The following is a 15,444-nucleotide window of genomic DNA, read 5'->3' on the forward strand; positions in this document are numbered from 1 at the left end:
CCACGACTGAGTGACTAACACTAGGGGGCTGCTCTCCCACTAGACCTGGCCTGTAGGTGAGCAGTCAGGTGAATAGCATGTCACTTGGTGAAGGAGTGAGATAGGAGCCTTCCCCGAGTTCAAGCCCCCAGCGGGAATGGGAAGTGTGTGGACACAGGTCCTGTGTAGGGGCTGGGGAGTGGGCTGGGCTCAGGACAGAGGAGACGTGGTGGGTTCAGGCCTTGGTGCCCTTCGGAGGTGCTGGAGGTCTTCCTGACCAGGCTAGGGGCTGGCTCAGCCGCCCAGCACTGTCCCCCTCGCTCCGTCCGCCCCTAGAGCCGGACAACGAGGCGCACATGCGCAGCTCCCGGCCCTGCAGCCCCGTCCACCACCACGAAGGCCACGCCAAGCTGGCCAGCAGCCCTCATCGTGCAAGCCCTGTGAGGATGGGGCCGGCCTATGTGCTCAAGAAAGGTTCGGAGGAGCGGGAAGGTGGAGAGGGGAGGCGGGCAGGGCCTCCCATCCTGGAGCTTGGGCAGGGGGCGGGAGCGGGGCGGGTGGCGGAGGTTGCGCCCCTGGTGGCGATGTTTGGTTCGCGAGCACTTGCTACCAGGGGCTGTGCCAGGCGCCCTTCACGCGGTGTCTCTGAGCCGTCCTAACATGGCTGGGACACGAGTTGTTGCTGGGGGGGCTCCCACAGACCCAGGAGGTGGAGTGGGAGCTGGTCACGTGACTCGTACAGGCGTGACCACCCAGCGCCTGCCCCTGGCGCCGGGCAGGCGGGCGGGGCGGGGCCTAGTCCCAGGTCTAGCCCCAGGATGTGGTGCCCCCAGCCCAGGTCCCCGGCAGCCGGCGGCGGAAGGAGCAGAGCTACCGCAGCGTCATCTCGGACATCTTCGACGGCTCCGTCCTCAGCCTCGTGCAGTGTCTCACCTGTGACCGGGTGGGTGCCGCGCGGGGAGGGGAGCGATGCACAGGGCTTCCCACTCAGCTTGGGGCTGGGGCACTGGCTCTCCGCCCCGTACCCCCCGACCCCTGCATCTCTCTAGAGGCAGGCCCTGGTCCTGGGGCTCCCCGTGTCCCAGGACTGGGGAGCTGGCTCTCTGCCACACACCTGTCATCTGGCAGCTGGGGTTTGGGGTCCAGACCTGGGCTCATCTGGGCAGGGCAGAACCCTGGCAGATGGAAAGCCAGGCTGACCTTCAACCTTCCCCCCGTCCCAGGTGTCCACCACGGTGGAGACATTCCAGGACCTGTCACTGCCCATTCCTGGCAAGGAGGACCTGGCCAAACTCCACTCGGCCATCTACCAGAACGTGCCGGCCAAGCCGGGCGCCTGCGGGGACAGCTATGTGGCCCAGGGCTGGCTTGCCTTTATTGTGGAGTATATCCGACGGTGGGTCCACCTCCCTGCCTGCTGGAAGATAACCACCCTTGACCTGGTCTTCCTGGAGCTGGCAGCCTGATGGGCCAACAGACCTTTAACAGCAAAATACCAGCTTTCACAGGGATGAGGGTGTAGTTCGGAAGGGGCTTGAGGCTGAAGGATGCTCGTGAGTTAGCATGTTCTGTGGCCATACTGAGGTGGCCTGGTGTGAGCAGGGCCATAGATTGGAAGGCAGTATGATGGGGAGAGTGACCAGGTGGCAGCTAGAAAGGAGGGCAGTGGCTGAGTGAGGGCCTGGCCCTGCAGGGAGAGCCGGTGGGCTTTCTGGAGCCCCTGTTTGTTCCACGAAGCCTGCTTTACCCTCCTGATGTCAGGAACCTGTGCTCTGCCCTGAAGACAGGCCAGCATGGCCAGGGCCTCTTCACAGACAGGGAAGGCAAGACTCAGGGGGAGGTGACGTCACCCTCGCAAGGACACTGGCTGGTGGTCCCAGGTTTCCGGCTCCAGACCTCAGCTCAGACCATGTGCCAGGCCAGGCTGCCTCTCTGGATCCAAACAGACCTCAGCCCCCCAGGCCCCCCACATCTTACTCTTGCCAAGACCCTGGCAGCATCCCCCCACACTCACTTTCTGTCTCTGTAGGTTCGTGGTGTCCTGTACCCCTAGCTGGTTTTGGGGGCCAGTCGTCACCCTGGAAGACTGCCTGGCTGCCTTCTTTGCTGCTGATGAGCTGAAGGGTGAGTGGATCGGGCGGGAATGGGGCTGGGGGGCTGGGTCAGCATACGGTTCAAGGTTCCGGGATGCACTCTCAGCGTCTCACCCCTGCCTGCAGACTGGGTCTGGGACTGCACACTCTGGCAGCCCCACCAGCCTGAAGCTCTTAGGGGTTCCCCTGTTTTCCTTTCTTTACTTATTTGGTGGGCAAATTGGATAGCATTCTTTAATTTTGCGTTTCCTTGATTATTGATAAGCTCAGACATTTAAAAAATACTGACTGTATTTCCCATTTTGAAACTTCCCGTTCCTGTCCTCTTCTTGCTTTTCTGTTCAGTGATTGGCATTGCATTAACCTTTGGGAAAACCCCTTTTAATTTTTAAGTGTGGTAAGATATGTATTCCCTTCTGGAGAAGGGAAAGGCTACCCACTCCAGGATTCTGGCCAGAATTTCATGGACTATACAGTCCATGGGGTTGCAAAGAGTCGGACACAAGTGACTTTCACTTAAGACATACATAACATAAAATGTAGCGTTGTGACTACTTTTAAGTGGTCAGTTCAGCGTAGTGTTAACTATATACATACTGTTGCGCACCCAGTCTTCAGAACGTTCTCCTCTTGCGGAGCTGAAACTCTCTGTCCCTTAGATAGCCGTGCCCGGTCTCCCCTTCCACCCGCCCTGGGCAACCACCATCCTACTTTCTGTTTTTCTGAACGTGACTATTCTACTTGCCCCATCCAAGTTGAATCATACAGTGTTTGTCGTTTAGCAACTAGCCTGTGTCTCTTAGCATAACGTCCCCAGGGTTCATCCATATTATGGCAGGTATAGAATCTCCTTCCTGTTTTAAGGCCGAATAATATTCCATCATTTTGGATAGACCATGTTTTGTTTATTCATCATCTTGTCAGTGGACCCTTGGCTTGCTTCCACCTTTTGGCTCTTGTGAATAACGCTGTAATGAACAGGGATTCACAGATAACTCTTTGAGACAGTGATTGCATTCCCTTTGGTTATATGCCCATTAGTGGGATTTCTGGGTTATTTGATCATTCTCAAAATTCTGGCTTGCTTGAAATTCTGCAAGCCAGGCTTCAACAGTACGTGAACCGTGAACTTCCACATGTTCAAGCTGGATTTAGAAAAGGCAGAGGAACCAGAGATCAAATTGCCAACATCCGTTGGATCATCAAAAAAGCAAGCGAGTTCCAGAAAAGCACCTATTTCTGCTTTATTGACTATGCCAAAGTCTTTGACTGTGTGGATCACAACAAACTCTAGAAAATTCTTCAAGAGATGGGAATACCAGACCACCTGACCTGCCTCTTGTTAAACCTCTATGCAGGTCAGGAAGCAACAATTAGAACTGGACATGGAACAACAGACTGGTTCCAAATAGGAAAAGGGGTACATCAAGGCTGTATATTGTCACCCTGCTTATTTAACTTATACACAGAGTACATCATGAGAAACGCTGGGCTGGAAGAAGCACAAGCTGGAATCAAGACTGCTGGGAGAAATATCAATAACCTCAGATATGCAGATGACACCACCCTTATGGCAGAAAGTGAAGAGGAACTAAAGAGCCTCTTGAAGGAAAGATAGAAGCATCTGAATGCAGAGTTCCAAAGAATAGCAAGGAGAGATAAGAAAGCCTTCCTCAGCAATCAGTGCAAAAAAATAGAGGAAAACAACAGAATGGGAAAGACTAGAGATCTCTTCAAGAAAATTAGAGATACCAAGGGAACATTTCATGCTAAGATGGGCTTGATAGAGGACGGAAATGGTATGGACCTAACAGAAGCAGAAGATATTAAGAGGTGGCAAGAATACACAGAAGAACTGTACAAAAAAAGATCTGCATGACCCAGATGATCACGATGATGTGATCACTCATCTAGAGCCAGACATCCTGGAATGTGAAGTCAAGTGGGCCTTAGAAAGCATCACTATGAACAAAGCTAGTGGAGGTGATGGAATTCCAGTTGAGCTATTTCAAATCCTGAAAGATGATGCTGTGAAAGTGCTGCACTCAATATGCCAGCAAATTTGGAAAACTCAGCAGTGGCCACAGGACTGGAAAAGGTCAGTTTTCATTCCAATCCCAAAGAAAGGCAATGCCAAAGAATGCTCAGACTACCGCACAATTGCACGCATCTCACACGCTAGTAAAGTAGTGCTCAAAATTCTCCAAGCCAGGCTTCAGCAATACGTGAACTGTGAACTTCCAGATGTTCAAGCTGGTTTTAGAAAAGGCAGAGGAACCAGAGATCAAATTGCCAACATCCCCTGGATCATCAAAAAAGCAAGCGAGTTCCAGAAAAACATCTACTTCTGCTTTATTGACTATGCCAAAGCCTTTGTGTGGATCACAATAAACCGTGGAAAATTCTGAAAGAGATGGGAATACCAGACCACCTGACCTGCCTCTTGAGAAATCTGTATGCAGGTCAGGAAGCAACAGTTAGAACTAGACATGGAGCAACAGACTGGTTCCAAATAGGAAAAGGAGTACGTCAAGGCTGTATATTGTCACCCTGCTTATTTAATTTATACACAGAGTACATCATGAGAAACGCTGGGCTGGAAGAAGCACAAGCTGGAATCAAGATTGCTGGGAGAAATATCAATAACCTCAGATATGCAGATGACACCACCCTTATGGCAGAAAGTGAAGAGGAACTAAAGAGCTTCTTGAAGGAAGTAAAAGAGGAGAGTGGAAAAGTTGACTTAAAGCTCAACATTCAGAAAACTAAGTGATGGGACATCTGGTCCCATCACTTCATGGGAAATAGATGGGGAAACAGTGGAAACGGTGTCAGATTTTATTTTTGGGGGGCTCCAAAATCACTGCAGATGGTGATTGCAGCCATGTAATTAAAAGATGCTTACTCCTTAGAAGGAAAGTTATGACCAACCTAGATAGCATATTCAAAAGCAGACATATTACTTTGCCAACAAAGGTCCGTCTAGTCAAGGCTATGGTTTTTCCAGTGGTCATGTATGGATGTGAGAGTTGGACTGTGAAGAAAGCTGAGCACCGAAGAATTGATGGTTTTGAACTGTGGTGTTGGAGAAGACTCTTGAGAGTCCCTTGGACTGCAAGGAGATCCAACCAGTCCATTCTAAAGGAGATCAGCCCTGGGTGTTCTTTGGAAGGAATGATGCTAAAGCTGAAACTCCAGTACTTTGGCCACCTCATGCAAAGAGTTGACTCATTGGAAAAGACCCTGATGCTGGGAGAGATTGAGGGCAGGAGGAGAAGGGGACAACAGAGGATGAGATGGCTGGATGGCATCACCGACTCAATAGACACGAGTTTGAGTGAACTTCGGGAGTTGGTGATGGACAGGGAGGCCTGGTGTGCTGCGATTCATGGGGTCGCAAAGAGTCAGACACAACTGAGCAACTGAACTAAATTGATGAAAGTGAAAGAGTGAAAAAGTTAGCTTAAAGCTCAACATTCAGAAAACTAAGATCATGGCATCCAGTCCCATCACTTCATGGCAAATAGATATGGAAACAGTGACAGACTTTCTTTTCATGGGCTCCAAAATCAGTGCAGATGGTGACTGCAGCCATGCAATTAAAAGACACTTGCTCCTTGGAAGAAAAGCTATGACCAACCTAGACAACATATTAAAAAATACAGACATTACTTTGTCAACAAGGGTCTGTCTAGTCAAAGCTATGGTTTTTCCGGTAGTCATGTATGGATGTGAGAGTTGGACTATAAAGAAAGCTCAGCACCAAAGAATTGATGCTTTTGAACTGTGGTGTTGGAGAAGACTCTTGAGAGTCCCTTGGACTGCAAGGAGATCCAACCAGCCCATCCTGAAGGAAATCAGTCCTGAATATTCATTGGAAGGACTGATGCTGAAGCTGAAACTCCAATACTTTGGCCACCTGATGGGAAGAACTGACTCATTGGAAAGACCCTGATGCTGGGAAAGATTGAAGGCGGGAGGAGAAGGGGACGACAGGATGAAATGGTTGGATGGCATCACCGACTCGATGGACATGAGTTTGCATAAGCTCCAGAAGTTGGTGATGGTCAGGGAAGCCTGGCATTCCGCAGTCCATGGTGTTGCAAAGAGCTGGACAAGACTGAGTGACTGAACTGAACTGAATGATTGTCCTATTAATAGTTTTATTTTCTTGAGGAACTACTCTGCCATCTTCCATAATAACTGTGCTGATTTACATTCCCACTAATAGGGCACAAGGGTTCTCTTTTCTCTACATCCTTGCCAAAAATTGTATTCTCTTGTCTTTTTTAAAAACCTCTTTCTGGGATTTCCCTGGTGGTCCAGTGGTTAGGACTCCAAGCTTTCGCTGCTGAGGACCTGAGTTCAGTCCCTGGTTGGGAAATTCAGATCCCATAAGCCGTTTGATGTAGCCAAAAATAAATAAGTTTCAAAAATTGAAAAGCTTTCTTTTTGATAATTATTCTAACAGGTGTGGGGTGACATCACATTGTGGGTTTCATTAGCATTCCATGATGATTAGTCATGTTGAGCATCTTTTATGTACCTGCTGACCATCTGATATCTTCTTTGGAAAAATGCCTGTTTAGGTCCTCTGCCCATTTCTAAGTGGTACTCTTTGTGTTTTGCTATTGACCTGCATGAATTCTTTACATATTTTGGATGTTAACCCCTAATATTATATGATTTCTAAAATATTTTCTCCCATCCTGTAGGTCACCTCCTCATTTTGTTGCTTGTTTTTTTTTTTTTGCTATGCAGAAGCTTTTTAGTTTGATGTAGGCCCACTTGTTTATTTTTGCTTTTTTTGTTTGTGTTTTTGATGTCATAGCCAAAAAAATCACTGCCAAGACCAATGTCCATGAAGTCTTTTCTCTTATGTTTTCTTCCAGAAGTGTTACAGTGTCCGATCTTACATTTAAGTCTTTAACTAATTTCAAGTTTATTTTTGTGAGTGGTGTAAGATGGGGTACAGTTTCATTCTTTTGCATGTGAATATCCAGTTTTCCCACACTGTTTATTGAAAAGATTATCTTTTCCCCGTTGAGTATTTTTGGCGCCCTTGTCAAATGTTAGTTGACCATATATGCATGGGTTTACCTCTGGCCTCTCAATTCTGTTCATGATTCTCTGTGTCTGTTTTTAGGCCAGTACCATACTGTTCTGATAACTGGACTTTTTGCAGTAGAGTTTGAAATCAGGAAATGTGATGCCTCCAGCTTTGTTCTTTCTCAAGATTCTTTTGTTTATTTGGGATCTTTTATGGTTTTATGTGAATTTTAGGATTTTTTTCTATATCTATAACAACGTCATTGGATTGCATTGAATCTGTAGATGGGTTTGGGTAGTATGGACATTTTAATAATATTTATCATTCTGCTCCATGACCATAGGATATCTTTCCATTTATCCGTGTCATTGTGTGGGAACAACTCAGTATTCCTGAGTTGTATCCTACCATTTAACTTGATTTTGACACTTTCTACTTAGAGACAGCCCCAGAGCCCAAGGTTAGAGACTCAGTCCTACAAGACCTCCCCCTCCCCAACTTCAGACGCCAGACACAAGTGCAAGTTGTCACTGGGATTCTGACCAAGTGTCTGCAGATGGGGAGTCCCAGCAGCCCCCTCCTGGGCTTCAATTAGAGCAGCTAGAGCAGCTTGCAGAACCCAGAGAAGCATTTTATTCCTAGACGACTGGTTTATTATTAACATAAAAGGATATGACTTAGGAAGAGCCAGATGGAAGAGGTACATCGGACAGGTCATGTGGGAAGCTGTGCGGCATTTCCTTTCAGATTTTCCATTTCCTCATAATTCAGTCTGGGTAGGCTTTATATTTCTAGGAATTCATCCATGTCTTCTAGGTTATCCAATTTGTTGGTGTATAGTTCATCGATATAAAGTCTCTCATGATCCTTTATATTTCTACAGTGTTGGTTGTATGTCTCTTTTTTCATTTATAATTTTGTTTGAGTCCTGTCTCTTTTTTGTTGCTTAAACTGGCTAAAGATTTGTTAATTTTTTCTTTTTGGAAAAAAAAAAGTTTCATTGGCTTTTTCCCCTATTGTCTTTCTAGTTTGTTTCATTTATTTCTGCTTTAATCTTTATGATCCCCTTTCTCCAGCTAACTTTGGGTTTAGTTTGTTCTTCTTTTTCTGATTCCTTAAGGTGTAAAACAGATTGTTTGGGAACGTTCTTTTTTGCTTACTGTAGGTATTTGTTGCTCTAAAGTTGCCTCTCAGAGTTGTTTTTGTTGCCTCCCATAAGTGCTAGCGTGCTGTATCTTCATTTCTGTCCCAGAATACTTTTTGATTTCCTTTTGATTTCCTCTTTGACCCATCAGTTCAGGAATGTGTTGTTTAATTTCCACGTGTTTGTGAGTTTTTTAGGTTTCCTCCTGTTACCGGTTTCTAGCTTCATACCGTTGTGGTGGGAAAAGATATTAGACGTGATTTTGGCCTTCTTAAATACGTTGGGGTTTTTACTTTGTGAGCCAACATATGATCTCTTCTGGAGAGTGTCTGTGTGCATGTCTGAAGGACGGGTGTTCTGGTGCTGGTGGATGGAATGTTCTGTGTGTGTCTGTTAGGTCCATTTGGTCTTTAGTGTTATTCAGGTCTGCTGTTCCTTTATTAATTTTCTGTCTGGATGGTCTGTCAAAGTTTCCAGCTGTTACTGAATTGCTGTGTATCTCTCCCTTCAGTTGTGCCTTCAGTATTCAGGTGCTCCCGTGTTGCCCGCAGTTGTTACATCTTCCTGATGAACTCACCCCTTTATCACTTATAGTGACCTTCTTTGTCTCTTGTAACTGATTTTGGCTGAAAGTATTTTATCTGAGATAAGTACAGCCACTCCTGCTCTCTCTTGGTTACCACTGCACAGAATATTTTTTTCCATCCCTTCACTTTCAACCTCTGTGGGTCCTTGAAGATAAAACAGAGATCTCGTGTAGGCAGCATGGTCTGGTTCTACTTCTGAGTCATCATGTGTCCTTCTCCACCATGTCGCATCCTTTCTAACCTTGGTCTCTTTATTTTACTGCCCAGGTGACAACATGTACAGCTGTGAACGGTGTAAAAAGTAAGTGTGTGCATTCTGGAGGTTTCTCCTCGACTTCCTGTCTCTATCTTCCCCCTGGCCTTCCCCAGGGAACTCAGCCTCACAGAGTGCCTGGGGTGGAAGGGGCACTCGCCTACCCCGGCCCCCTCTCCAGATGCTCACGTCTCCTGCTCTCTCCTCCCAGGCTGCGCAACGGGGTGAAGTACTGTAAGGTCTTGCGGTTGCCGGAGGTGAGTGGGCAGCTCCCCGCCCCTCTGCCTGCTGGGCCTTGTCCACTGCGTGCACAGTGCTGTGCAGGGCAGTGGCTGACCCCCTCCCAGACTCAGGAGACCCGTGGAGATTCTGCTGCTGAGTCTTGAGAGACCCCCCCCGTACCCCCCACCCCGGGAGGGTCTGGCCGATGCCAGGGAGGCTCGTTGTTCAGTGTGTAACGCAGAGCCCAGTTCTTTCATTCCTCAGCACGCCTTGTGAGGGCAGGAGCAGGTGTGGGGCCACCGAGATCACCCTCTGGGGTGAGCCCGAGGCAGGGCTGCTGGCAAGGCCTTTCTGAGGAAGTGGCGTCTGAGCCGGGCCTGCGGTCGTAGGCAGGTGTTGGCCTGGTGGAGTGAGACGAGGGGAGGAACCGGTGGGGGAAACCCTGAGGCAGAAACAGGCCTGGCCGAGGCTTGTGGCTGTGACGAGAGGTGTGCGTGGCCTAAGGCACAGGTGCCGAGCTTGGCTCAGCCGGTCTGGGGGGAGCCTTTGTGGAGAAGCCTTCTACAAGTTGGCACCCACAGAGCTGGTGGTTAGAGTTCTTTGGGGGGTCAGTGTGATGGGCCAGTGACAGCTTCTTGTCCAGACCAGCCGAGTGTTCGAGAACAGCCCATCCCAGCGGCCAGTCCTGGTGGTGCAGCTCAGTCACACCTACCTTCTCTAGGGACTAGAAGCTGGCCTGGGCCCACTCCCATCCATGGTTCTTTTTTTAATGGCTCTAATAAAGGTGTTAATCTAAAATACAACCAAATTACAAGTAGTCAATAAGGATTTTCCATCCTTGAAAATGTGTATTGAACAAAGGGAGGCTGCTCAGACACCCAGGGGGTGCCCAGCTAGGGTGGGCAGCATACCCCCAGGCGTGGTTCTTTGAGGTGTTCACACGGAGTCAAGGGCCGGACCATCGGCTCCGGGCCTCTGCGAGGCTGTAAGCACTTTCTTGTAGTCACCTGGGCTGCAGGGCCTGAGTGGGTCACGCAGTGGGCTGGGGGGGCAGTTCCCGGAGCCCTGACTTGAGGCCTCCATCTGGTGCTGGGGGTCACGGGGCCCTGGCCAGACCATGAGTGATCGGCACCTCTACCCACCTCCCCCAGATCCTGTGCATTCACCTGAAGCGCTTTAGGCACGAGGTCATGTACTCTTTCAAGATCAGCAGCCACGTATCCTTCCCCCTCGAGGGCCTTGACCTGCGCCCCTTCCTCGCCAAGGAGTGCACGTCCCAGATCACCACCTATGACCTCCTCTCGGTCATCTGCCACCACGGCACAGCAGGCAGTGAGTCTGCGCCCGCCCCTGCCCCGACCCCACCCAGTCCCCCGGGGGCTGCGTCACCGCCTGCACCTCCCGCCGCAGGTGGCCACTACATCGCCTACTGCCAGAACGTGATCAACGGGCAGTGGTATGAGTTCGACGACCAGTACGTCACCGAGGTCCACGAGACGGTGGTGCAGAACGCGGAGGCCTACGTGCTCTTCTACAGGTGCGGTTCTGCCAGCGCGCCGGGGCCCTGCCCAGCAACCCGCGAGCCTAGCGTTCCGCGCCACCTCCACGGGACTTCACCTGGGTGCAGTGGGGCGCCTGAGAGGGCTTTAGGCCAGGGAAGAGTGATGATTGGGGGTTTTAGAAAGAGCCTGCTGCTCTGGCTGCTGTTGGGAAAGCAGGAAACCCATGTAGTTGAGTTGGGTTTTCTACAGTGGTCCTGGTGGGAGGTGATGACGCTGGAATTCTGCCAGGGGTGGTGGGGCCTATGAGATGTGGAGGATGCTGAGATGGGAGGATGCTGAGATATGGAGGGGTGCTAAAATGCGAGGGTGCTGAGGTGAGGGGTGCTGAGATGAGGGCGCTGAGATGAGGAAGGTGCTGAGATGAGGGGTGCTGAGATGAGGAGGGTGCTGAGATGCAGAAGGGTCCTGAGATACGGAGGGGTGCTGAGACGTGGAGGGTGCTGAGGTCGGGAGGGGTGCTGAGATGAGGAGGGTGCTGAGATGAAGGGTGCTGAGATGGGAGGATGCTGAGATATGGAGGGGTGCTAAAATGAGAGGGTGCTGAGATGAGGGGTGCTGAGATGAGGGTGCTGAAATGAGGGTGCTGAGATGAGGAGGGTGCTGAGATGTGGAGGGGTGCTGAGGGGCCTGAGACGTGGGGCTTCCTGCACGGGGCGTGGCTCCCACCCCTGACCCGCCCCCGTGCCGCCCCGCCCCAGGAAGAGCAGCGAGGAAGCTGTGCGGGAGCGACAGCAGGTGGTGTCCCTGGCCGCCATGCGGGAGCCCAGCCTGCTGCGGTTCTACGTGTCCCGGGAATGGCTCAACAAGTTTAACACCTTCGCGGAGCCAGGGCCCATCACCAACCACACGTTCCTCTGCTCCCACGGAGGTGAGGCCGCCTTCCTGTGCGGGGGGCGGGGCGGGGGAGGGCTGGCAGGTCCAGCTCCTCTGTGTACCTTCCTCCTCAGGGATCCCGCCCAACAAATATCACTACATCGATGACCTGGTGGTGATCCTGCCGCAGAACGTGTGGGAGCACCTCTACAGCAGGTACGGCGCCCGCAGCATCCTCTTCTGTCAAGGAGGGCCTGGGAGGGGTGCCTCCTTGACCCCACGCTGCCCTCACCCCGGTAGCAGAGCAGCACAGAAGCAGTTTGGGAGTGGCTCCCCCTTGCAGCCGTGTCTGCCTGGGGCATCCAGCCAGACCCTTGCAGTCACAGGGGACAGAAACCTGGCCAGAGAGAGCATGCGGTCCCCTCGCAGTCCATTGTGGGGCTGCCGGCTGGTAGATGTCTCTCCCCACCCCATGCCTCGCTTGGGGCCATGAGTGCCTGCTGCCTGGGGCCCTCCAGGTTCAAGTCCCTCAAGAGCCTGTGGATCTCTCATGAAGGGGTGAGCCCCTGCCCAGACTCAGGTCACTCTGCACCCAGCAGGCGGGCTGTGCCATGTCATCGGGGTGATATCATAGTATGGGGAGGAAGAGGCTGGGGAGTCCCTGCTGCCCCAACTCCTTGGACTGGCTCGGCCCCACCCACTGGCAGGTCAGGTGTGGCCTGTGCCCTGATGGATGGGTTAGAACCCCGTGAGAGCATCCCCAGGCCCAGTGTAGACCACCCCTGCGCCCCCAACCTGCCTGCAGAAGGACCTGCAGCCTTCCTTCGGCATTGTCCTCAGAGTCAGGTCAGGTGAGCTTCGGCCACCACGGCCGCTGCCCAGTGGCCAGGACGGGAAGCCAGAGTGTTGAACGGTCCTCGTGACCATGAAGCACATATTTGTGACGCCCCTGCCCTGGGGCAGGCGCTCTCCTGGATGCTCCGGGCCCTCAGGTGCGCGGGCAGCCCCGCCAGTCAAGTGGGGAAGGTGAGCTGAGCCAACAGGCCGTGCGCAGGGAGCCCAGGGAGCCCGAGGGCTGGGCCAGGGCGGCACTAGGAGACCTCACTTTCTGGCAGGTTCTGCTGCCTCCCCCGGTGGAGCCCTCCCCTCAGGACTCGTGTGTGTGTGTGTCTCTCTCTCCCGCCCACCCGGGTGCAGGTTTGGGGGCGGCCCCGCCGTGAACCATCTGTACGTGTGCTCCATCTGCCAGGTGGAGATCGAGGCTCTGGCCAAGCGCAGGCGGGTGGAGATCGACACCTTCATCAAGGTGCGAGGGGCGGGGAGCCCAGGGCAGGCAGGCTCAGGTGGGAGCCTAGTTCTGTAGGAGACCAGAGGGCCAGAGGCCAGGCCAGATGGTGAAGGGGGTCACCGGAGGGAAGGGTCAGGTTTAGTAAATTCAGGTGCCTCCACTCAGGGGACTCCACGCAGCTGTTAAAGGGATGGGTGCTGCCCTTTGGGGCTGGATAGTCCTTTATTGGGCTGGTTGTAGGATGTTTAGCAACATTCCGACCTCTGCCCACTTGATGCCAGTGACAGCAAAAATTACCTCCAGACCTGGGCAGGTGTTCCCCCGGGGAACCACTGGGCTCTGTGAACTGACAACGGAAGGGTGCATTGAATGAAAACACCAAGTTGCAAGATGGGACCCAGTATGATCCAGTTTGGGAGAAAAAGACTCCTGCGGGGGCCACAGGGGTGTGTGAGAACTGAGACCCCAGGTGCTGCTCACAGGGGTGGGACCCAGGGTGCCTCCATCATTCAGCCGTCCAGGGTTGGGCGTTAGACACCTGGCTTCGTCGCTGTTAAAAAATAATATGTCAGGCTAGTTAAGGAGTGAGCAGGGGACCAGGTTCAGTTCAGTGCAGGGGGAACAGCATCTGCCGTGCGATCTCAACTGGGTTTTTACAAAGTCATTAACAAGAGATTCACCCAAGTGTTAGCAACAGTCCTCGGAGTGGTGGGAGCGTGGAGGAGAGGGTTCTTTTCTTTGAACTCGTCTGGCAGTTCTAAACTTTCTCTGGGTGTCCGGTGTTTCGTGAGAGTCCAGGGTGGGGCCCGAGAGGGGCTGGATGTTCTCACTGACCCTCCCCTCGGCTCCACCCCGCCCAGCTGAACAAGGCGTTCCAGGCCGAGGAGTCGCCCAGCGTCATCTACTGTATCAGCATGCAGTGGTTCCGAGAGTGGGAGGCCTTCGTCAAGGGCAAGGACAACGGTGAGTCAGGGGGACCCGGCCCATGCCCGCCGCACCCCGTGCTGGCAGGGACTTGGGGCTTGCCCACCTCCTGGGAGTGTCCCAGGAGGTGTGGGCTGGGGTGCCCGGATCTGAGCCCGCCCAGCAGGTTTTTGGTGCCACCCTTTCCAGCTCTCACCCTCTGCACAGAGCACGGGTGTTCTCCCCGCCCCGGTCGGGCCTTCTGGTTGCAGCAGGACAGGAGCTATCTCGTGCTGCCCGTTCCGTTCCTGCCCCTCTGCCCTGTGGTGACCAGGGTGACTGCCCTTCCTCCTGCCAGGCCCTTTCCTCTGGGGACTCCGTGGCCCTAGATAGATGTTAGTTGTTCGATGCCTTCAGACTCTTAGGACTTGGATGCTGTTATTCTCCACTCACAGAGGTGGAGACAGCAGGGCCGTTCATTGAGACCCTGGGCTCACTCACCTGCACGTGGCTCTCTCCCTACCCCTTGAGTCCCACACTCGGCTCCCAGACCAGGGTTTAGAGCCCAGCGGGGCCAGCAGAGCCCGGAGCCTCTGAATGTTCATTTCACCCTTTCGAGCACAAGCACTGGACAGGACGTGGGGAAAGGAGGCGGGTCTCACTGCCATCCACACACCCCCTCCCCGCCTGTAGCGGCTTCGATTGATCAGGAACCCGGCTCCAGAGTCACAGCCCCATCTCGGGCCAGACTCTCAGATGAGGGCAGGGTCCAGCTGACACTGGATGTCCACCTCCCCACGACTGCCTCTGCCCCAAGCTAGGGTCTGAAACTGGGGCTGGTGTCCTCAGGATGCCCCTCTGCCGGGTTCAGGGACACCATGAGTGCCTCCAGCCTTTAGACTCATGTAGATGAGCCTTTGGAGCCCTGGGTGCCTCACCCCGTAAGACCTTGACCCTGACTCCTGGGGCCCAGCACCACCTCTCCAGGGTCAGAGGTATGATCTCACACCTGGAGAGCAGCTCTCATCTGCTGAGGGCTGGAGGCTGCCAGTGGCTGGGGACTGGGTTTCTGCCCACCGCTGCAGAGGCCCAGAGGTCCTGAGCCCGAGCTGTCTGTTTCAGAGCCCCCGGGGCCCATTGACAACAGCAGGATCGCACAGGTCAAAGGAAGCGGCCACATCCAGCTGAAGCCGGGTGAGGCTCAGCCCTGCCCTGCCCCCTCCCAGCCGGCCAGGCTCCCCTCCTGGCTCCTGGGAGCCCCCTCTTGCCACCTCCTGGCTTCCAGGTCCTCCCAGGAGCCCCCTTGCCCCCTGAGTCAGGCTGCGACATCCATCCAAGTCCAGGCCTGGGCCTTGAGCAGAGCGATCGAGGTGCTTAGCCTCTGCGTGGGTGCCCCAGCCCCTCTGTTCCCTACCCACGCCCTCTCCCCACTCTGCCACCTCACCTGCCTGTCCTTTTTGCATGACCCCCACCCCAGGAAATGAGGGGCTGCAGCCACAGATGTGCCCTCTGGGGGTCCTCAGGGGATGGGCTTGCCCCTGGAGAACCCC

At 53.1% G+C, this 15,444-nt stretch overlaps 1 protein-coding gene across 3 annotated transcripts in view; it reads left to right on the forward strand.

The window, feature by feature from the left end:
• Positions 1 to 15,444, forward strand: part of USP20 (ubiquitin specific peptidase 20) — a 44,378-nt gene that overhangs the window by 27,086 nt on the left and 1,848 nt on the right. For all 3 annotated transcript variants that reach the window (XM_019971006.2, XM_019971007.2, XM_070799417.1), the window contains exons 12-24: positions 316 to 453; positions 813 to 922; positions 1,203 to 1,375; positions 2,009 to 2,103; positions 9,121 to 9,154; positions 9,318 to 9,363; positions 10,480 to 10,660; positions 10,739 to 10,865; positions 11,589 to 11,758; positions 11,838 to 11,919; positions 12,901 to 13,009; positions 13,852 to 13,954; positions 15,017 to 15,088. In XM_019971006.2, the coding sequence (XP_019826565.1) occupies positions 316 to 453; positions 813 to 922; positions 1,203 to 1,375; positions 2,009 to 2,103; positions 9,121 to 9,154; positions 9,318 to 9,363; positions 10,480 to 10,660; positions 10,739 to 10,865; positions 11,589 to 11,758; positions 11,838 to 11,919; positions 12,901 to 13,009; positions 13,852 to 13,954; positions 15,017 to 15,088 (1,440 nt within the window). The remainder of the gene's footprint in view (positions 1 to 315; positions 454 to 812; positions 923 to 1,202; positions 1,376 to 2,008; positions 2,104 to 9,120; positions 9,155 to 9,317; positions 9,364 to 10,479; positions 10,661 to 10,738; positions 10,866 to 11,588; positions 11,759 to 11,837; positions 11,920 to 12,900; positions 13,010 to 13,851; positions 13,955 to 15,016; positions 15,089 to 15,444) is intronic.

The sequence above is a fragment of the Bos indicus genome, chromosome 11 (genome assembly GCF_029378745.1).
Source record: "Bos indicus isolate NIAB-ARS_2022 breed Sahiwal x Tharparkar chromosome 11, NIAB-ARS_B.indTharparkar_mat_pri_1.0, whole genome shotgun sequence".
Classification (NCBI taxonomy): Eukaryota; Metazoa; Chordata; class Mammalia; order Artiodactyla; family Bovidae; genus Bos; species Bos indicus.